Below are 22,749 nucleotides of genomic sequence, written 5' to 3'. Positions count from 1 at the left end.
GATGGTGCTGACCTGACCCGAGGCCGCTGGGCGAGAACAATCTGGCAGAGTCCGTGGAGTCCTGGGCTGGAATGTGCAGAGCGCTTAACCAGGCTGCGCAAAGATTAATGGCTGAAGAGTCAAAGCCCAGGAGGCAAACCAGAAAACTGGCTGGGGAGCAGGAGCCAAAGGTGAAGCCCCCCTGCTGAAAGGGCTGGCTGAGGGGCTCCCGGGCCCTGTTGCTGGGAGCTGCAACCAGGCTTACACACGAACCTGCTGCCTTCACAGATCATTATTCAGGTAGCAGTGTCATGCCCAGGGAAGTTAGGAAACACCAGAATTACGGTTTCCTGGGTGACCCTAATTCGGCCTCCTTGTGTGTCTGTGCTCTGAGACAGCCTTTGTTGCACGCCCATGCTCGATTCTTCCCATAGGTTCCTGCCTCCCTCTGCGCCAGGACAGACGAAGGGGCAGCGTACGATTCTCTACCCTCGTCATTCAGGGCGTGGCCTTGGCGGTACCAGCACCCAACCCGGAGTCTGCCCTGTTTCCCTGTGGGCTCTCCCACGGGCGCTTGCTCAGCCCCAGAGTATCGAGTGCGTCACTGGGTGAGGAGAGCCCAGCATCATCCCAATTCACAGATGGGGAAGAGACAAAGTGAGTGGCCCCATGCAGGGAACCAGTGACAGAGCCGGGATTCGCACTCGGGACCTGTCCCTCCAGAGTGTGCTGAGAGATACTGAGTACTCCCAGCTCCCGCTGATGGCAACTGCAGCTGGCAGTCAGCAGCTCTGCAAAGCTGAGCCCAGCTCACTCAAGAGACACACAGATAAATGAGCGCCCCCCCCCCAATCAGTGGCTACACTCCTTATGCAGGTGGAAGGGAGGTGGCGGCGTAGGAGCCCCACCACAGTACCATCCCAGGGGATTCCTGAGGGGGCAGTTAGGGTGGCTTTCTGGCTGCTTTATGCAAAATGCAGGGCAGCCATGGACTTGGGCTGAGTTAGCTCTGATTGACAGCAGTGGGAGTGAGAGGAGAATCAGGCTGGTTTTACAGGACTCTCAAACTGGAGACAGAAAATAGTGATGAAAATGCAACCAGGCTCCAAAGGATCCGGCTGGTAAGCTGGCAGAGAATGCAGTGGGGAGCCCTTGGGACTCAATGGGGACTGTAAGACCTTCTCGGAGAGTAGGGTTTGGGGCCTGCGGAGAGGCTCTATAACCATTTACTTGCTGCCAGTGAGAGCCTGGCTCTAAGGCCCATGGGCAGCATACAAAAGCCAAAGGGCTGAGCCTGGTGTTGCAGAGGGGACTTGGGGGCCATGGTGGGGATGGTGTCCCTAGCCTCTGTTTGCCAGAAGCTGGGCATGGGCGACAGGGGATGGATCACTTGATGATTCCCTGTTCCGTTCATTCCCTCTGGGGCACCTGGCATTGGCCACTGTCAGAGGACAGGATACTGGGCTGGATGGACCTTTGGTCTGATCCGGTGTGGCCGTTCTTATGTTCTTATAACATTCAGGGCCCAGAAAGAGCAGTGGGAATCAGTGGCATTGCCCAGTGTGAACAGAGTCAGCATCCCACCAGATGACATGATGGACTCCAAGGGCAGCAGAGATGCAGATAACTCAGCTCTGTCGATGTGTCCACACTAGGAAAGGAATGGGAGTTCTTCCCACCCACTGGTTGGCCTGTGGGGCGATCCTAGTGAGGAGAAGGCAGTACGCACACAGTTCACCGCACTCTGCTAAGACGTGACCACTGTCTTGTCTTCATGAGGACTTTACCCAGTGTGAGTTACCGCAGCTTTTCCCGGAGTGTCTGAGTTATGGGGGCTCCAGTCAGGAAAAAAGAAGGGACTCTGCGGTGACAGCAGGGGGTGGAGGGAAATGGTTCACTCTATGAGGAAACCAGGTGTAACGATGCTGGTTCTGGCGGGATCCAACTGAGAGTGTCAATTCAGGACAAATTGCTTAAAGCAGGGCAGTTACAGCCCCAGGCTGAGGTTTCTATGCACACCAAGGCAAACCAAACCAGCCAAACAGAGAAGTCTTTGGTTTTACCCCACTGGCTAACCACAAGTCACACAAGCAATTCCCTTAGACGCTCCAGTTTACCAATATCACCACCAGTGCCACTCGTTATGGGGACAAATGGTTATGAAAACCAATACCCCAGTAAAAGAAAAAAGGTTCTCTCGATCCCAAAGGACCAAGCCCCAGACCCAGGTCAATACACAAATCAGATCTTGCCCATAAATCACGCTGTTGCCAATCCTTTAGAATCTAAAATCTAAAGGTTTATTCATAAAAGGAAAAAGATAGAGATGAGAGCTAGAATGGGTTAAATGGAATCAACGACATCCGGTAATGGCCAAGTTCTTGGTTCAGGCTTTTAGCAGAGATGGAATAAACTGCAGGTTCAAATCAAGTCTCTGGAGAACATCCCCAGCTGGGATGGGTCTTTCAGTCCTTGGTTCAAAGCTTCAGGGTAGCAAAGTCCCTCCAGAGGTAGGAAGCAGGATTGAAGACAAGATGGACGAGCTGCAGCAGCTTTTTATAGTCTCTTGCCATGTGGTCTCTTTCTTTGTCCCAAGGACGAGCTGCCCAGCACATGGCCTGGAAAACCCTCAGAGTTCTGTCCATAGGCAGGTCCCTGCACACCTTGCTGAGTCCCAAGGCGTGTCTGCCTTCTCTCAGTGGGTCAATTGTATAGCTGATGGTCCTTAATGGGCCATCCAGCAGGCTAGGCAGAGCTGACACCAACTTGTCTGGGGTGTCACCCAGAAGCAGAGCACAGGTTTGAAATACAGACAGAAAAGAGCCAATATTCATAACTTCAACTACAAAAATGATACACACATATAGACAGCATAATCATAACCAGCAAACCATAACCTGGTCTTAGACACCTCATTTGACCCCTTTTATATAAGATTTGGTGTCACTACAGGACTTTGGTTGCAACAATGATCTATACAGTCCCAGATTATGTCAATAACATCATACCCTCAACGCAAAATTGATGCAGGAAGGGATGACACAAACATCACTGACTGCATCCCAAGAGCTCCCCATCCTTGGTTCTGTCTTACTACAACTAGTATTGGGTTAGAAGTTGTACAAGAAATGGTTTATCAAACCAGAAATGGTTTATCAAAGTCATGTTCAATAACATGATTGAATCTCTTTACAAACTCAAGGTAAAACTTGGTTAGAACAATAGTGGATTGGATCTGCTTTTGCAGTATGGTTCCTGTATGTCTCATGTCATCTTGCCAAGAGCTAAAGAACATAACTACTTTATCCATACAAAGAAAAGGAGTACTTGTGGCACCTTAGAGACTAACCAGTTTATTTGAGCATGAGCTTTCGTGAGCTACAGCTCACTTCATTGGATGCATAGCATCCATACAAGCTCTGGCAAATGTTTGGAACCTAATTAACATCAACTTAATGTAGATATTACTGTAGTTTACAGTACAGGAATCTTGGCATTTAGCCATGAAAGCAATATGGTAGTGTGCCTCAGTTTCCCTTTTCATACAGCATATCAGGTTTGGAATGTCTTTTCAAAAGCTCCAATACTGTTTACAGCCCTTAACTGTGAACCATCAGTATAACAAGGACTTTTAACACAAAGTGTGTTCTCATGTATTCCTTTTACCACGTTCAAGGGATTTTCCAAAAGATTAGGCATATTGAACATTTTTACAGTTTTTGGTAATAGCAACATATTAGTTACCAAAATTACCATGAGCAATAACAACAAATTCATTGCAAGTGTCCATCTACATTCACGTTTGTTATTCCACACCTTTGGCTCAATACTATTGGGGTTTGGGCCTTTTAGGGTTAGCCTGTGGCTTCCCTTTGCAAAATTAAGGTCTCTTTTTCCTCCTTGTCCTGAAGGATCAAACCCTGATTTCTCTTGCGTAACAGAATTCACTGGCTGATTGGGTGTGCTCTCTGGGCTAACAGCTATTAGCTTCTTATCCCTGCCAGCCAAGTAATTTGCATTCAAACAGACAGGAGCCAGTTCACCAGTTTTCAGATCCTTCGCTGCTACCAATTCCAAGGCTGGACTCTGTCTGAAAGAGAAACCATCCATTTTCACTAACAAGCCAGACTCAAAGTTCTGCTGTCCTTCCCTTACCAACCTCTGCTTCCACATGGAATCAGATGTTAAGTTCACTGAGAGACTACAAGTCATATCCAAAGCGTCTAGAGATGAGAGTAGACCTGCCATCCCCTGCATTCTCGAGAGATTAACTGCCCAGCTGTTCTGCTCTGCAGACTCAGCTATCCAGTCTTCCCTCTGAACCTGAGACACAGACTGGTCACTCACAGAATCAGGATGGAGACATTCCTCTCTCAACAACTCTTCAACTTCCTTAACAGCTTTCACTCCATCTGAGACCTTCTCAAAGCTATCCACACTGGATCTTTCAAAAGGAAAGTCAGTGGATCCATTCACCACAGAAAATTTCTGGCTGTTAGGAACTGAAACTTTCTTGGTTAAGTTTCAGAGTAGCAGCCGTGTTAGTCTGTATTCGCAAAAAGAAAAGGAGGACTTGTGGCACCTTAGAGATTAACAAATTTATTTGAGCATAAGCTTTCATGAGCTACAGCTTATGCTCAAATAAATTTGTTAGTCTCTAAGGTGCCACAAGTCCTCCTTTTCTTTTTTCTTGGTTAAATCATTTTCACACCCTTCAGTTGCAGTAAACTACTTGCAAAGACTCCATGAGGATTCCTTTCCCTAGAAGCTTTTCTAAGCAGCAATTCAACCCTCACAGAAATTCTGCCTTTACCCTCTTCACCTAGGGCTTGCTCTAGAGGAACACGTCCCTGAACAACAACGGAATCATTCTGGGTCTCCCTTACATCCAGAATCACCTCTCTGAGCCAACTGCACTATTCTCAACCATCACAGGCTGAAAGGCCCCTTCTGTCTGCTCCACAGACAAAGAAGAGCGGGAGACCCTTTCTCCTTTCCCAGACACACAGCTTGGGATCTCTTTCCCCTTGTCCCAGCACACAAGGCTGTTCACAGACAACTGCTTGGAGATCAGGGTAGCTCCCTCCACAGGCAAGTCAATACCCCTGACAGACACAGGCACATTTCCTTCACTGTCCCACTTCTCCACCCAGCTAACAGGTAAGGTCCAGGGACACTCATCTTCCACTCTCCTCGCCTTCGCACCCTGCTGACTAGACACAGCCATCAGCTCACAAGGCTGCCTAGGCTCATCCCAAATCTCCTTCCCAGGCACATTGCCACTCCCCACAGATGAACTGCTCCTCTTCTCACTACCCTGAGCTACCTCCAGCAAATCAGTTACCTTTTCCAGGTTCACTTTTATAAGCTGCACTAGCCAACAATCCATCATCCATCAAAAAATCTACCCTTTCCTTTCTCAGTTAGGGCTTCAAACTGACCATCCACTTTAATCTGCTCCTGAGAAACATTGTCCTGACCAATGAGTTCTTTCTGTGCTTGATCTAATTCCAGAGTCACCTCTGAGACATTAGACAGACAGTCATTCACAGACAAACAGCTACTTTCCAAACATAAATTTTTGGGAAAAACCCTCCACAGACACAACTTTGGGATTCATCCTCTCCTGTGCCTGGTTTGTGTTAACTTGACTGAACGTAGCTTTAATATCATTTCCAATCATAAGATCCTTAGGGACTGTGTTCTTCACTCCCACAACCATGGTGCCCTCAAATCCCTTCCATTTACGGTGGATTTTAGCCAAAGGCACCCTGAGAAAATACTCAGATAGGGCTACCACAGTTACATTTTCATCTCGCCAATAATCTTCCTCCCTGACAAGACTTGCTTTAACCAAAGTAATATCTGCTGCGGGGTCCCTCCATGCCATACACCTTACTCCATTCACTTCTGCTCTGCTAATAAACTCTGCATTATTTTTCCCATATTTAGCTTTAATATGAGTTTTAAGGTCAAATTCTTCAGAGACCACAGAAACAGCATTTGCACACAGGGCACCAGTGCTGAGCTCTGTGTGGCTTGCCTGTGAGTTTATAATAACAGGATTAGCATTTGCCATGGCATTTGGGGTTGCTGGTTTTGGGCTGCCCTTCAGGGTTCGGCAATCTGGTCTCATGTTGCCCAGCACACCACAGTGATAGCATTCAACCTGTTTATTCTTGTGGTGAGAGTTCCTACCCTCTGGGCCCCCATGAGCTCCTTTATAAGAGTCAGGGCCAGGTTTACTTTTAAATCCTTCCCTCCTCTTGAACTGGGGAGAACAGTGATTAATTTCCCCCTGGGGTTTATACCCTTCCTGAGCCCTGTTTTGGGTATGGGCATCTGCAATCTCTGCAGCCCGTAGGACTGACTCAGTCCCTATCACACACAGCTGCTCTCACATGGTCAGGCATGATGTCTAAGAACTGTTCCTAAGTTATTAACTCCAGCAGTTTTTCAAAACTGCCATGCGTCTTTGCTCCCACAACCCACTTTTTAACAAAACCCATCAGCTTATGAGCACATTCTACAAAAGTACAATCATTAGACATTTTAAATTTTCTAAACTTAACCCTGTAAGAATCAGGAGTAACCTTGAACCGCCTCAACACAGAATCTTTAAACCGCTCATAATCCAAGGCTTCTTGTTCCCCCAATTCATTAAATACCTCCCTGGCTTTCCCCGTCAGCCTGGTCAGAAGGACAGGCATTCGCTGATCATCGGGGATCCGGTACAGATTGCAGAGGCATTCAGAAGTAGACAAAAACTCCTCTATGTCCTCAGTATCGTTGTAAATGGGACACATCCTCTCCCAGTTCTTCTCGTGGCGGTGGAGAAGTGGAGTACCAGGTGGTGATGACTTTCTCCGCTCTTCCGTGACTTGGAGCTGAAGTCTGGCCGTCTCCTGTTCCATCTCATGAGTCTCCTGTTGCCCCTGTCAAGCTTTCTCCTCAGCCACCAGCAGCTTCAGACGCCCCTTAGGAGCTTTTTCTTCTCTCTCTGCCACCTCTTTCTCTCTCTCAGCAGCTTCTCTTTCGAACTCAGCATTCTTTTGCTTTTCCACCAATTGAAGATCTGCTAGATTCCGTTCATGCTCAAGTTGCAGTTTATTTGTTGCCTTTTGCACTCTAATTTTTTCTGCAGCTTCTGTAGCCTCAGCTAAGGGCTGTGCTCCTGCCTCCTGACCACTAACAGATTTCTCAGTTCTTGATTTGTAGCTTTCTTTCTAAAGCTTATTCCCTTTTCTGAGCACAGATCTTCCAGGGCTTTTTTGCCAAGGCCTCATATGCTCTTTGCTCACCCATTGCAACTGCTCTTTAACCAACCCAACTCTCAATACTAAAATTCAAATTTGGATAGCGTGGGGTTCTGACCCAAAGTTTAATTGACCTGGTTCTGTGGATCCAAGCACGACTACGCCACTGTAATGATGCTGGTTCTGGCGGGATCCAACTGAGTGGGCCAATTCTGGACAAATTGCTTAAAGCAGGGCAGTTACAGCCCCAGGCTGGGGTTTCTATGCACACCAAGGCAAACCAAACCAGCCAAACAGAGAAGACTTTGGTTTTACCCCACTGGCTAACCACAAGTCACACAAGCAATTCCCTTAGACACTCCAGTTTACCAATATCACCACCAGTGCCACTCGTTATGGGGACAAATGGTTATGAAAACCAATACCCCAGTAAAAGAAAAAAGGTTCCCTCGATCCCAAAGGACCAAGCCCCAGACCCAGGTCAATATACAAATCAGATCTTGCCCATAAATCACGCTGTTGCCAATCCTTTAGAATCTAAAATCTAAAGGTTTATTCATAAAAGGAAAAAGATAGAGATGAGAGCTAGAATGGGTTAAATGGAATCAATGACATCCAGTAATGGCCAAGTTCTTGGTTCAAGCTTGCAGCAGTGATCGAATAAACTGCAGGTTCAAATCAAGTCTCTGGAGAACATCCCCAGCTGGGATGGGTCTTTCAGTCCTTGGTTCAAAGCTTCAGTGTAGCGAAGTCCCTCCAGAGGTAAGAAGCAGGATTGAAGACAAGATGGACGAGCTGCAGCAGCTTTATACAGTCTCTTGCCGTGTGGTCTGTCTTTCTTTGTCCCAAAGACAAGCTGCCCACCACATGGCCTGGAAAAACCTCAGAGTTCTGTCCATAGGCAGGTCCCTGCACACCTTGCTGAGTCCCAAGGCGTGTCTGCCTTCTCTCAGTGGGTCAATTGTACAGCTGATGGTCCTTAATGGGCCATCCAGCAGGCTAGGCAGAGCTGACACCAACTTGTCTGGGATGTCACCCAGAAGCACAGCACAAGTTTGAACCACAAACGGTACAGAACCAATATTCATAACTTCAACTACAAAAATGATACACACATATAGACAGCATAATCATAACCAGCAAACCATAACCTTGTCTTAGACACCTCATTTGACCCCTTTTATATTAGATTTGGTGCCACTACAGGACTTTGGTTGCAACAATGATCTGTACGGTCCCAGATTATGTCAGTAACGTCACACCAGGGGACATACAAACCCCTTCAGGCAAACAACTCATCCCTAGGGAGAGATCAGTCATGCACCACTGGCATGACAGCTGGGACGAACATGGCCCCCTAGCCATGTGCAGCAAGTTACTTGGGAAAATGACTGAGGCAGAGTCATGGGGAGTTAGACGGATTCTGTTTCTGGAAAGGATGGAGAGGCCTGGTGCAACAGCTTTCTCCTTCTCCGAAATAGTCTTATGTCCACACAGCCCCATGCCCTCCCAGAGCTGGCACACCCTCAGGAACACACGCTTACAGTCCCTCACCCACAAGCAAAGGCAGGCCTGTAAGCTCTCTCTACATCCAGCACCACTGAAAGGCAGCCACTTCTGGGGTGGAGGATGGAGAGCACAAAGCACAACAGTAGGGGCAAGCTGGCCTAGAGGGCCAGATCACCCTTTGCTCTAAAGAACAGGGTGATGGCGTCTTCAGTGTCCATGCTGGGCGGACAGGGCACCTGAGGAAAGCTGAGCTGACAGCCAGGGTCTCACCCTGGTTTGGGGTGGCAGGGTGCGGAGTGGAGCACTCCATCTTACACAGGAAAAGCAATCAAATCATGACGCTGAGCACTTCCGCAATCCCTCCACGCAGGGAGCTGACAATACCTTACAGACATTCACCTGCTAAGCCCTCTCCCGCACTCTGGGACAGGATCACGATCCTCATTTCACAAATGGAGAAACTGAGGTACAAAGAGGGGCAGTGACTCGCCCAAGGTCTCCAGGGAATCAGTGGCAGAGATGGGTCTAGGAGGAGCACAATGTCCTGACTCCCAGTCCGGTGATCTGACTTCAAGACCATGCTGCCTTTATGAGCCCCATCAGCACAGCAAGGGGGGACGGGGGAGCGGACAGAGCCATGGTCCCAGCCAGCCTGCAGCAGCTGTTTGTGGTGATAACAGAAGCGCCTGCCATCTCAGGTCCTGAGCTCGCTCCATTCCCAGAGCAGAACTAACCCCCACATCCCCAGCCCTTGGGTCTCCCCTGCCAGGGTTCAGGCCTGCAGCAGACCAAGCAGCTGGAAGCAAGAGACTGGGAGCAAGAGCCACCCTGAAATGTACTCCGGTTCCCTGCAGAGCCAGACCTTTCAGGAGACAGCAATGACACCAGCACACGGGCAGCCACCAGAGATCTGCTCAGGCTCGCTGACAGGAGCCACTCGTCACTCATCCAGCAGCCCCAGCCACCCATCAGCAATGAGAACGTGCACAGCCGTGGGAAGGCTCATTGTCACTGGGCACAGCGCCCCTGGGCATGGAGACGACAGTCCCACTGTGCCCAGAGAAAGCAGCGAATGCTGACCAGCTGCCTCCACAGTCTCTTACCACCAGGGCAGCCCCTGGCTAACGCCGAGGAGTTCCGGCCTCTCGCTGGGCAGGCTTCGCTGCTCACGCCAGGTGGAGGGGCAGAGCAGGCTGCAGACAGCTACCCCTGCTGGCCAGTCCAGCTGGGGCTGTTTCAGATGGGTACTTTCCGGGAGAGTCTGAAATGTCTCCCAACGGTCACCGATAACAGCAGCAGCACCAAGGGACACAGCTCTTTTCATCCCAAAACCATTTACAAACATACACAAATGTAGCAAACTGATATGCAAACGCCATACAGATCATGTACAACAGTGAAATGCAGCCACCTCGGGGGTGGAATGCAGCGGCAGTTTAACAGTGCACAGCACCACTATCCACAGGTCAGAGTAGACAGTGGAAAGTAAGACCCCAAGGAAATGGCAGGGGTACGTTGGTTGGTAGTATGTAACCCTCCAGGTTGGCATTTTCTCATGACAGCAAGAGAAACCCCCTCCTGTTGGGAAGTGTGCCATGAGGTTTCTCATGCCCATCAGTGGGCAGAGCCTCAGTTTCATATCCTGTTCAAAAGCTGGCACTATCGTCTCTGGCCGCTGATGACGAGAGTTGAGTTCTTTGCCCGCCATGCCCTTGGTCCGGAGGCTCAGATATCCCAGCAGATTTCATCCCCTAGGGTAAACTGGATTTTGTCTCTATTTTGTTTTCAAAGAGCATGGGTGGGGCTGCCTCATAAACAAAAGTGCACGCTCACTAATTACTGGTTTCAGAGGAGCAGCCATGTTAGTCTGTATTCGCAAAAAGAAAAGGAGGACTTGTGGCACCTTATTTGTTAGTCTCTAAGGTGCCACAAGTACTCCTTTTCTTTTCACTAATTACTGTTATTACAGCCCCAGCATCTTGGGATCAGCATACTGCCTCCCATCTCACTCAGCATGAGGTTTGAATGACAGGGTGTCCCTAGCCACACGTGGGATCCAGATGTGAATCCAGTAGCATGACAGCCACTGCTGCCTGGAACTAAAACAGCTCTACTTCATGACTCAAGACAGCTATTTGTTCCAGAGGAACATGAGCAGGGAGAGCATCTCGCTGCCCTGACCTCCTGGGAGTATAGGGGCTCCCAGCCCCGTGACTCAATCATTTCCCATCTCTCGGTCTCTGGCATGTTGGGGTCCCGTCCTTTTGCAATGTCCAGCTAAGCCTGTGTGAAACACCATATGTTGTCTCTCTGACCTCATTCGGTGGGCACACCTGGAGGGACAGAGGCATACAAGAACAGAGAGGCTCCCTTAGTCCAGTATCTTGCCTGACAGGGATCGATACTGAATGATTTACTGGAAAGTCCAGCTCCCTGCCATGTGCAATATTAGAGCATGGGAGGATATTACTTCCTGCTCCCAGCGATGTCCTGAGGCATGAGTATTGACAGCCCTTCTCATTTTATCTTAGCCCTGGTCTACACTACGCGTTTAGGTCGAATTTAGCAGCGTTAGATCGATTTAACCCTGCACCCGTCCACACAACGAAGCCATTTTTGTCGACTTAATGGGCTCTTAAAATTGATTTCTGTACTCCTCCCCAACGAGGGGATTAGCGCTGAAATCAACATCGCCGGGTCGAATTTGGGTTAGTGTGGACGCAATTCGACGGTATTGGCCTCTGGGAGCTATCCCACAGTGCTCCATTGTGATCGCTCTGGACAGCACTCTCAACTCGGATGCACTGGCCAGGTAGACAGGAAAAGCTCCACGAACTTTTGAATTTCATTTCCTGTTTGGCCAGTGTGGCGAGCTCATCAGCAGAGGTGACCATGGAGTCCCAGAATAGCAAAAGAGCTCCAGCATGGACCGAACGGGAGATACTGGATCTGACTGCTGTATAGGGAGACGAATCCGTGCTATCAGAACCCCGTTCCAAAAGACAAAATGCCAAAATATTTTAAAACAATCTCCAAGGGCAGGAAGGACAGAGGTTATCACAGGGACCCGCAGCAATACCGCGTGAAACTTAAGGAGCTCAGGCAAACCTACCAAAAAACCCAAGAGGCAAACGGCCACTCTGGGTCAGAGCCCCAGACATGCTGCTTCTATGACGAGCTGCATGCAATTCTAGGGGGTGCCCCTACCACTGCCCCCCCCATACACGAACTCCTGCAAGAGGGGAGTCTCACGCAACAGGGATGAGGATTTTGGGGATGAGGAAGATGATGAGGAGGGGGAGGTTGAAGATAGCGCACACCAGGCAAGCGGAGAAACCATTCTCCCCAACAGCCAGGAACTGTTTGTCACCCTGGATCCAATACCCTCCCAACCCTCCCAGCCTGGGCTCCCGGACCTTGAAGGCAGAGAAGGCAACTCTGGTGAGTGTACCTTTGTAAATATAATATACGGTTTAAAAGCAAGCATGTTTAATGATTAATTTGCCCTGAAGACTTGGGATGCATTCGCGGCCAGTACAGCTACTGGAAAAGTCTCTTAACGTGTCTGGGGATGGGACAGAAATCCTCCAGGGACATCTCAATGAAGCTGTCCTGGAGGTACTCCCAAAGCCTTTGCAAAAGGTCAGACTCGATGATCATAATGGTCCCTTCTGACCTTAATATCTATGAAAAAGGTTTCTGGGGAGGGCAGCCTTATTGCGTCCTCCATGGTAGGACACTTTACTGCGGCAGGCCAGTAGCACGTAGTCGGGAATCATTGCATAAGAAAGCATGGCAGCGTGTGGTCCCGGTGTTTGCTGGCATTCAAGAAACATCCCTTCTCTATCTCTCTGTGTTATCCTCAGGAGAGTGATATCATTCCTTGTCACCTGGTTAAAATAGGGGAATTTTATTAAGGGGACATTCAGAGATGGCCGTTCCTGATGGGCTGTTTGCCTGTGGCTGAAAAGTAATCATCCCGACTGTTAGCCACGTGGTGGGGGGAGGGGTGAAGCGATCATCCCAGAGAATTGGGTGGGAGGAGGGGGGATTAGTTGGGTTTGTGCTGCAGTTTAACCTGAAAACATCAGCCCCTCCTTTTAAATGGCCAATGTGTCTTTTTCAGTTTTAATCTCCCTTTTTTTCTTCCCGCAGCTGCAAATGTTTCAACGCTGCGACTAGCATCTCTGTCCCAGAGGCTAGCGCAGATAAGAAGGCGAAAAAAACACACTCGCAATGAAATGTTCTCTGCGCTCATGCAGTCCACCCAAACTGAAAGAGCCCAGCAGAATGCGTGGAGGCAAACTATGGCAGAGTGCAGAAAAGCACAAAATGATGCGAGGACAGGAGGGACGCGTGAGAGGATAGATGGCTGGAGCAACAGGAGAGGTGGCGGGATCAAGAGGAAAGATGGCGGCAGCGTGATGACAGGAAGCAGGATGCAGTGCTGAGGCTACTGGAGGATCAAACCGATATGCTCCGGCGTATGGTTGAGGTGCAGGAAAGGCAGCAGGAGCACAGACCGCCGCTGCAGCCCCTGTGTAACCAACCGCCCTCCTCCCCAAGTTCCATAGCCTCCTCACCCAGACGCCCAAGAACTCGGGGGGAGGGGAGGGGCGCTCCAGGCACCCAACCACTCCACCCCAGAGGACTTCCCAAGCAACAGAAGGCTGGCATTCAATAATTTTGAAGTGCAGTATGGCCTTGTCCTTCCCTCCTCCACCCCCCAACCCAGGCTTCCCCTTCCCCCACCCCTCCCAGGCTACCTTGGCAGTTATCCCCCTATTTGTGTGACGCATTAAGAATGCATGAATTTGAAACAACAATGACTTTATTGCCTCTGCAAGCGGTGATTGAAGTTGGGAGGGGTGGGTGGTTGGCTTACAGGGAAGTAGAGTTAACCAAGAGGGTGGGTTTTCATCAAGGAGAAACAAACAGAACTGTCACACCGTAGCCTGGTCAGCCATGAAACTGATTTTCAAAGCTTCTCTGATGCGCAGCGCGCCCTGCTATGCTCTTCTAACCACCCTGGTGTCTTGCTGCACGTAATCAGTGGCCAGGTGATTTGCCTCAACTTCCCAACCCGCCATAAACATCTCCCCCTTACTGTCACAGATATTGTGGAGCACACAGCAAACAGTAATAACAATGGGAATATTGCATGAATATTGCATCCGATGAAGTGAGCTGTAGCTCGTGAAAGCTTATGCTCAAATAAATTTGTTAGTCTCTAAGGTGCCACAAGTACTCCTTTTCTTTGAATGGGAATATTGGTTTTGCTGAGTCTAAGCGAGTCAGTAAACTGCGCCAGCGCGCTTTTAAACATCCAAATGCACATTCTACCACCATTCTGCACTTGCTCAGCCTACAGTTGAACAGCTCCTGACTACTGTCCAGGGTGCCTGTGTATGGCTTCATGAGCCATGGCATTAAGGGGTAGGCTGGGTCCCCAAGGATAACTATAGGCATTTCAACATCCCCAACAGTTATTTTCTGGTCTGGAAAGTTAGTCCCTTGCTGCAACTGTTCATACAGACCAGAGTTCCTGCAGATGCGAGCGTCATGTACCTTTCCCGTCCATCCCACGTTGATGTTGGTGAAACGTCCCTTGTAATCCCCTGGTGCTTGCAGCACCATTGAAAAGTACTCCTTTCGGTTTATGTACTGGCTGCCTTGGTGCTCCGGTCCCAAGATAGACGCCCAATCGCCCCACCACAGTTAGGGAATCCCATTGCAGCAAAGCCATCCACTATGACCTGCACACTTCCCAGAGTCACTACCCTTGATAGTAGCAGCTCAGTGATTGTGTTAGCTACTTGGATCACAGCAGTCCCCACAGTAGATTTGCCCGCTCCAAATTGATTCCTGACTGACTGGTAGCTGTCTGGCTTTGCAAGCTTCCACAGGGCTATTGCCACTCGCTTGTGAACTGTGAGGGCTGCTCTCATCTCGGTATTCTTGTGCTTCAGGGAAGGGGAAAGCAAGTCACAAAGTTCCATGAAAGTGCCTTTCCGCATGCGAAAGTTTTGCAGCCACTGGGAATCATCCCAGACCTGCAACACTATGCGGTCCCACCAATCTATGCCTGTTTCCCGGGCCAAGAATCAGCATTCTCTGGCATGAGCCTGCCCCGTTGCCACCAGGATGGCCAAATTGCCGGGGCCTGTGCTTTCAGAGAAGTCTGTGTCCATGTCCTCATCACTCTCGTCACCGTGCTGCCATCGCCTCCTCGCCTGCTTTTGCAGGTTCTGGTTCTGCACATACTGCAGGATAATGCGCGAGGTGTTTACAATGCTCATAACTGCCGCGGTGATCTGAGCAGGCTCCATGCTTGCCGTGATATGGCATCTGCAGGAGAGCAGGGCTGCAGGGGAAGCAGTGGTTGGATGACCAGTTTTGCAGACCTACTGCACCATCTGCTGCCAGGACACAACAGCTGAGCGGGCTGCACGCTTGACGTGGTATGGCGAGACAAGAGCAGCCGAGCAGAGTTGCAATGGAAGCAGCCCTGCGAGACCACCAGGAAAGCAGCAGAGCAGAATGGCAGCGGAAGCCGTGGATGACGATTAGCAGTCCTACTGCACCATCTGCTGAAAGCAGTATGGCGCCCGCAAGGAAAAAAGGCGTGAAACGATTGTCTGCCGTTGCTTTCATGGAGGGAGGGGCGACTGATGACATGTACCCAAAACCACCCGCGACAATGTTTTTGCCCCATCAGGCATTGGGAGCTTAACCCAGAATTCCAATGGGCGGCGGAGACTGCAGGAACTGTGGGATAGCTACCCACAGTGCAATGCTCCGGAAGTCGACGTTAGCCACGGTACTGTGGACACACTCCGCCGACTTAATGCGCTTAGTGCATTAGTGTGGGGACACACACAATCGACTATATAAAATTGCCTTCTAAAAAATCGACTTCTATAAATTCAACCTAATTTCGTAGTGTAGACATTCCCTTAGTTAGGGTCACTGCAGATACTATTCTTCTCCACGGGATGGCTGAGCCTTTATTAGACCTCACTAGTGACTTGCCTCAACAATGTCCTGTTGCAGCGTTTCACCAGTTAGTTACGCGCCACGTTGAAAACACTTCCTCCCATCGCCTTTTAATCTTAATGGCTCCCTTTACCTCATACTATGTGATGGGACACACAGGAGCAATTCCTGGCCTCCACTATGCCAGTCAGCAGCCCCCGTGAGGCATTGTGGCCAAAAGGGCTAATGTGATCCTGGGATGCATAAACAGGAGAATCTCGAGTAGAAGTAGAGAGGTTATGTTACCTCTGTACTTGGCACTGGTGCGACTGCTGCTGGAATCTGTGTCCAGTTCTTGTTCCCACAAATCAAAAAGAATGTTAAATTGGAGAAGGTTCAGAGACGAGCCACAAGAATGATTACAGTGAGAGACTTGAGGAGCATGAACTGTTTAGCTTAACAAAGGGAAGGTTAAGGGGTGACTCGATCGCAGCCTGTAAGTACATCCATGGGGAACGGAAATGTGATACTAGAGAGCTCCTCAGCCTAAGCAGAGAGAGGTCTAATGGGATCCAATGGCTGGAATTTGAAGCTAGACTGGAAACGAGATGTACGTTTTTAATGGTTGAGAGTAATTACCCATTGGAACAACTTACCAGGGGTTGTGGTGGATTCTCCATCACTGGCCATTTTAAAATCAAGACTGGCTGGTTTTCTAAAAGCTCTGCTCTAGTTCAACCAGGAATTAATACAAGGCAGGTCTCTGGCCTGTGTTATGCAGGGATCAGACTAGATGATCACAATGATCCCTTCTGGTCTTAGAATGTATGAATCATTGTATTTCACACTTAACCCATTTCTCTTACTCTTCCTGTTCCCCAATGGTATAGCCCTCAGCTTGCTAATCTCCTTGCCTGGTAGCCCCTGCCCTAACACACACACTCAGCCATGTTCATTGTTCTTCTCCGGGTCTCCAATTTCATCTGCATCTTTTCTGAGATAAGATGACTCTATCCCCACAATGACGTACCCTCAATTCAGATGGCATTCCAATCTTTTCTACATTAACCTCTATTCCTTTTTAATACAACCTGCCATCACACCCCCTCCTGACAACAGCTAGCCCCTGAGCACATCTGCCCTGAACTCTCCCCATGGACACCTAGAACATTTTACTCCAATTCACCACTGTCCAGCCTGTCTGAGTAACTGAAATCGCACATTCCTAGGTCTGTGACCTTGCGACGACTGCACCGACTAATCTACCATCAGGTCACCAGTTCCTTAGCTTTGCCAGGTCACTTTGTGCCTTTTCAGGATCCAATTGAGCCTTAAATTCTCACTAACGTCATGTTACCACCTTGCTTTCCATCCCCAATAAACGTTCCGAGCACCAGCACTCCTGAAAGGAGCTCAGTGGCAGGCCCTGTCTAGGCTGGGTTTGCTCAGGGCTCCCTCTCTCCTAACCAGTTTTTAAGCCACAGCAGGACTTCCCCTTCCACGCTGAGGCATCACGTTTCCTCAAAGTGCTGCTCTTCTGTGAGCAGCAACCCTCCCATGGCACTGCAGCGCACAGCATTTCCATCTCTCAATAATTCCAGATTGAATGAGCACAGTTTATAAGCATGGACGTTCCTAACTGCAAATACTCGAACAGCTCTGGAAATCAAGCTGGCATCTTTTCTTCTTACACATCAGCACTCCGATATAAGGCCTGAAGACCAAATCAGGCCCTCAATGACACTTGTGCTACCTCATCTAGTGTGGGTCTGCAAAGGTGTGTGAGCAGAGTCAGGATGAGCGCTACCCTGACATCTGGTGGCGAGTCGTGGTGGGTTGTAGAAAAGAACTTCAGGGGCTGATCTCCTTTGCATAGGCACACCCACCCTGCCTAGATGACAGGTTTCAGAGTAACAGCCCTGTTAGTCTGTATTCGCAAAAAGAAAAGGAGGACTTGTGGCACCTTAGAGACTAACCAATTTATTTGAGCATAAGCTTTCGTGAGCTACAGCTCACTTCATCGGATGCATACTGTGGAAAACTTTTGCTCACGAAAGCTTATGCTCAAATAAATTGGTTAGTCTCTAAGGTGCCACGAGTACTCCTTTTCTTCCTGCCTAGATGGTCACTTTGGCTGCTGTGGGATCCTCAGTTTCTTTGTTATTGGGGCAGGAAAAATAAAGTGTTATTATCCTGATTATGTGAATCAAGGACTGTGGAACTGTACTTGGCCTTTTGTTATGATGGAGGGACTCACCATCAACTAAGCAGCACTCGCTAGGCAAGGGTCATGGGTTCCAAAACTTAGTGAAGGGAGAGCAGCTGGGGATAGGTATTAATGTGTGGTGGTATGGGCCTCCTGGTGAGGGTCCTACATGCCAACTGCACTGTCTCCACTGTGGACTATCATAGCTAATTTTGATTCCAATAGGAGTCTAGTTACTGGCTGCTGAGCTGAATTCACTTTGGGCCAATAGTGCACCAGCACTGAGGCTCCCCTACTACAAGCTGAAATCACTAAAGAGCTAAAATTACTAAGAGCTGAAATAATTGAGTGTTGTGTTAAAGGGGGGTGGGGTCTGAAGCTATATTATGGAGTAGTTTGTGGGATGGCTGGAGCAGTTCATGGGACGGCTGGTAGAGCGGAGCAGTTTGCAAGACGGCTGGAGTGGCTCACAGGATGGCTGGTGGAGCAGAGCAGAGCCCCACGGAGACGTGGGGCAATTGGCTTCGGACCACATAACGTGCCCCTTAAACTGCCCCCCCCTCCCATCTCCACCCAGGTTGGGAGGTAAAACTCTGAAGATAATCTTTTGAACTCTGGGGCTGCACTGACCAGAAACAGAGACTTTTGGGTTGTTGGACTTTTGGGACTTTGCGTGACTTTTGGGTTGCTGGACTCAAGAACCAAAGGCTCAATTTGCTGGGGGTGGGTTTTTGCTCATGGGTTGTGTTATGAATCCTGTTGGTGGTGTTTCCCTAACATAATGCCACATTGCTTTTCTCCGTTATTAAAAGGCTTTTGATACACTCAGACTCTGTGCTTGCGAGCGGGGGTGTCCCAGGTCACTGGGTGGGGGCTCGAGCCGGTTTTGCATTGTGTTATTGGAGTGGAACCCCTAGATACTGAACCCGGCCCTTGTTGCTGCCAACTCTGACGGGCAGAAGGGTTACAGGTGTATTTCACTGGAATTTACTAAACAACTCTGCTGATGATGCAAAAGAAGAAATAGAATCCAGCTCTGCTAACTTAGCTGGGGCAGCTCTCCAGGGTTAATGGGGATAGACTCCAGCTCCCTCTCCCATCACTGGGCTGGCTGGGCAGGGCTAAGCAAGGAAACACAGTTCTGAATTCACATCAGAAAGCATCTTTTTACACAGACCCTTTTCAGAGCACACTTGCCCTTCAGTAGCCCCTTGGGAGAAACTTGCTCACAATTTTATAAATTCAATTCACCAATCTGATTTTAAGTCTTTCAGAAAGTGTGACGGGTTTCTAACCTGTACGCACAGCCTTAGAGAAGCCAAGCCGATTACAACACATTCCTCTAGCTGCTTTTTATCCTCTTTAGTGACTTCACTATTTGTCCTGGTACTTAAACATGGCTCACTGGCCCCTAAATCCTGCATGTTACCTTTGATCCATTGTCGAGATGGCTACAATGCTGTCTGCCTGGCAGCCAAGCAGTTATCTAATGCTACGTTGCATATTTCTAAAGGGTAGGTCAGATAGCTCCAGACGTAGTTCTGACAGAGCCCCTGGGCAGTAATCCCTTTGGGGCAGAACTCCACGTTCTGCAAGTGAATGCTGTATTTCAGGACAGCAATCTGGTCTGCACTATGCAGGAGGTCAGACTAGATGATCACAGTAGTTCCTTCTGGCTTTGGAAGGGAATCGAAGAATCTATATACATGGTTATTAATAATGATGCCACCAAGCCCTGTTGAGTGCCGTGTAATTTTGCGAGCTGCCTATTCTCCTTTCTCTGACATCTCACCTCCTCCGCCTGTGAGGAGTAATGCCAGGGCTGGTATTTCACCCACCACTCCCTGTGGTGAAGGCCAATGGAAAGAGGGGCTTTCACTTTTCTGCCGTCCCCTTAACCTCTCCAACTGCCTCCCTGGATCCACCAACTCTGCCACAGCCTTCCAAATTGTGATATCCATCAAACGTTTACTAGAATTTTACAGTTTTGCCTATTTGTTCTGCAAGTTTCCTTAGTCTCTACCTTATGTTTTACCAGGGAAACATGTTGCTCTCAGACAGGCCTCATTTGGGCTGGATTTCTATGTTTAAAGTGCATTTGTAGTAAACCACAGTAACCCCTTCTAGCTGTACACATCTGCGTGAGGTGGAAAGCCAGCTCTGTTCATTTTACTTTTACTACAGAATTACGAAAGCACAAGCTGGATGCAATTCTGCCTCCACCAACAGTCAGAGAAGTTCCCACGGCAGAACCTTTTGCTTGGTGTCAGTGTGCGTAGCAGAAACCACCAGCTCGGCTCCCATGCTGAGCGCCCGGTGCTGATGCTTGCAACACCAACTTTTGATTTGCAAATTGCATCGATTTGCTCTGAAAGTCTTTGATAGTAAACACCAGTCCTATGGGACCTATTCTGCACTGACTTTTCTAATTGCAGCCACACTCTAACGCACTCTACCCTGGCCCATATACACTCTTGCATAAGTTGCATTGGTCCCTGGCCCTATGCCTTGTCCTGGCCTGGAAGATCAGCTGCCTCCTACCCAGTCCGGTGTCACTTTGGTCTCAGGAGATTTTGAGGAGAAAGGGACAGCAGCTGAAGGGGCAGTAGCTAAATGCTCCGGGAAACAAACTTCACCTTGGAGCCCATCTCCCAGAACAGACCTTCTTCCCTTCCAAGAAATGGGTAAACAACTTCCCAGTGACAGAACGAGGGACACAAACTGACAGAACTCAACCTCCCCTGGTGCCCAATGCCTGCTGGTGCATACGGTCACGGCTGAAGGAAGCAGGGTCACCTTTTGCTGCCAGGTTCCTGGCTTGGGTGACTTTGAGTCACAATCCGAATATTAATGAGCACGAGTCACATGACCCAAAGGGACAATGTGTTTCCAGCCCTGGTAACTACAGAGCAGATCCTGTACTGGGATTTCCTTTGAGGCTGTCCCCAGCTCATATTCCTTTGCCTGAAGCTAGTCAAGAGCTTTAGCAGCTGCATATATCCTTATAGCTGCCCCAATCCCCGTGCCATGCTACATGATGGAAACTCCAGGGATTTCCATGCCTGGGGCAATACGTTAATAAAGGCAAGGCACTTCCAGAAGGCTGTCACTGCTTTTCTGTGTACTCCTTCCCCTTTCTGGTCCCTTGTGCGATTGGATGGAAGGGGGCGCTGCTCTGCATGTTAGGTATGCACTGCAGGAGAACGGTTATAGTTTGAACTATAGCTTTGATCTGTATTTCTCCTTCAAGGGCTCCCATGCCAGGATGAGGGCTACATGTAGGTGCCCAGACAACACGGTGATGGGCACAGTATGAGAAGCTAGATGGATTGCAAGGTTGCACTGATCTCTGTGTGCCTCTCTCTTCCTGGGGTCCCATCCCCAGGCTGGCATGGTTTCTGATAGCACTGGCTGCTGTGCTTGTGTTTTGATCCCCAGGTCCCTGTTAGGAATATGCTGGGAACTGTGGTAGGAAACATCTGTGTCTTTCTCTCTCCTGTGGTTCATTGGGGGGGGGGGGGTCACGTCCTGCCCCCTGGGGCTGACCCCTGTGACTGTTTCTCTGGCATGCGCCCTGCCCCCCCCCCCCCCAGATGTTTCGGATGAGGATGGATGCGTGTGTGCCATGAGCCTCATCACAAGGTGGGCGCGGGGGTCAGTGTGAAACGTGGCACTGACCTCGGGGTGTGAGTCCCGCCTAGTACCATGGCACCTCTCTCTCCCTGCTCTCTGGGCAGACTCCCATGCTGGGCCGAGCTCGAGCGCCCACTGCTTGGAGCTAGTGCTGATCTGCCCTGCCCCTTCCGCCGGCCCAGGTCCCCGCAGGGGGCTGGAAGGATGAGGGAGGAAGCCGGGGGGCTCTGACCTGCACACCGCTGCGGCGGGAGTCCTGAGCCTTTTCAAGGCAGCTGAGAAGCTGCCCGCGGGCCAGGGTAGGGCAGAGACTTTGGCACCTTGCTCTGCTTCGCCTCCAACTTCTGCAAGCCCAGCCCGGCGCCGGGCGGTCCCACGCTCACTGGCCGTGCCCCCGCCCGGCTCCCCAGCGCCTGGCGCTGGCCAGCGGACCCCAGCCGGCACTCCCCGCCCTCCGAGCATGCCCGGCCAAGCGGCCCGGCGCTCCCCGGCCTGGATGGAGCCCGCTGCCGCAGCGCATCCCCCACCCAAGGGCGCAGCGCCTGGCTCCCGCAAGGGCACGAGGGGGTCTGACTGCAGGTGGGACCCCCAGCGCCCTGCCCCGCGCCCCCGCCCCGCCGGGCGGCCGAGAAGCCGGGCTCACCATGGCGCAGCTCCGGCGGCTCCGGGGATCGCGCACAGGCTGCTCCGGCCGGCTGGGAGCGCAGCGCAGCGCAGCGCAGCGCAGGGGGAGCCTTGGCGCGGCGGGCTGCAGTCAGCGGGTCACGTGGCCGGAGGATGCCCCGCCCGGCCCGGCCCGGCTCGGCTCGCCTTGAGGGGGCGGGGAGCTGGCCAGCCGCGCGGCGCGGCCCTACCTGCCTCCTTCCGAGGGCTCCCGGCTCCCCATCGTCGCGCCCGCTCCGCCGCGCCCGGCCTGCTGCCATGGGGGTCGGGGACACGCCAGACTCTGCCCCCGTTTCGGGGGCTCCAGGCGGCGGTGGGGGCCGCTCCTTTGTCCTGTCCGCACAGGAGGAGCCAGCTCTCTTCTGAGTCTCCGGGGTTTTTTCAAAAGCACCTGAGTGATTTAGGAGCATTTGGCATGTGATTTATGCCCTTGGGCGCCTGAACCCCATTGAGAACCAGTGCTGCGCTCACTCCTGAAACTGGCCTTAGGCCCCTAAGTCAGCCAGGCACCTGGGAATGTTACCCCTC

General features: G+C 50.5%; 1 protein-coding gene across 2 annotated transcripts in view; it reads right to left on the bottom strand.

Moving 5' to 3' along the window:
* Positions 1-22,447, bottom strand: part of SEPTIN4 (septin 4) — a 76,059-nt gene extending 53,612 nt beyond the window's left edge. Inside the window, exon 1 of one of the 2 annotated variants that reach the window (XM_037880774.2) lies at positions 22,202-22,447. In XM_037880774.2, the coding sequence (XP_037736702.1) occupies positions 22,202-22,204 (3 nt within the window). In that variant the 5' untranslated portion in view covers positions 22,205-22,447. The remainder of the gene's footprint in view (positions 1-22,201) is intronic. The other variant, XM_043531356.1, reaches the window with a different exon arrangement.
* Positions 22,448-22,749: the final 302 nt, after the last annotated feature.

The sequence above is a fragment of the Chelonia mydas genome, chromosome 17 (assembly GCF_015237465.2).
Source record: "Chelonia mydas isolate rCheMyd1 chromosome 17, rCheMyd1.pri.v2, whole genome shotgun sequence".
NCBI classification, from domain to species: Eukaryota; Metazoa; Chordata; order Testudines; family Cheloniidae; genus Chelonia; species Chelonia mydas.
The sequence above is the reverse complement of the archived record's forward strand: the minus strand, read 5'-3'. Positions and strand labels throughout refer to the sequence as shown.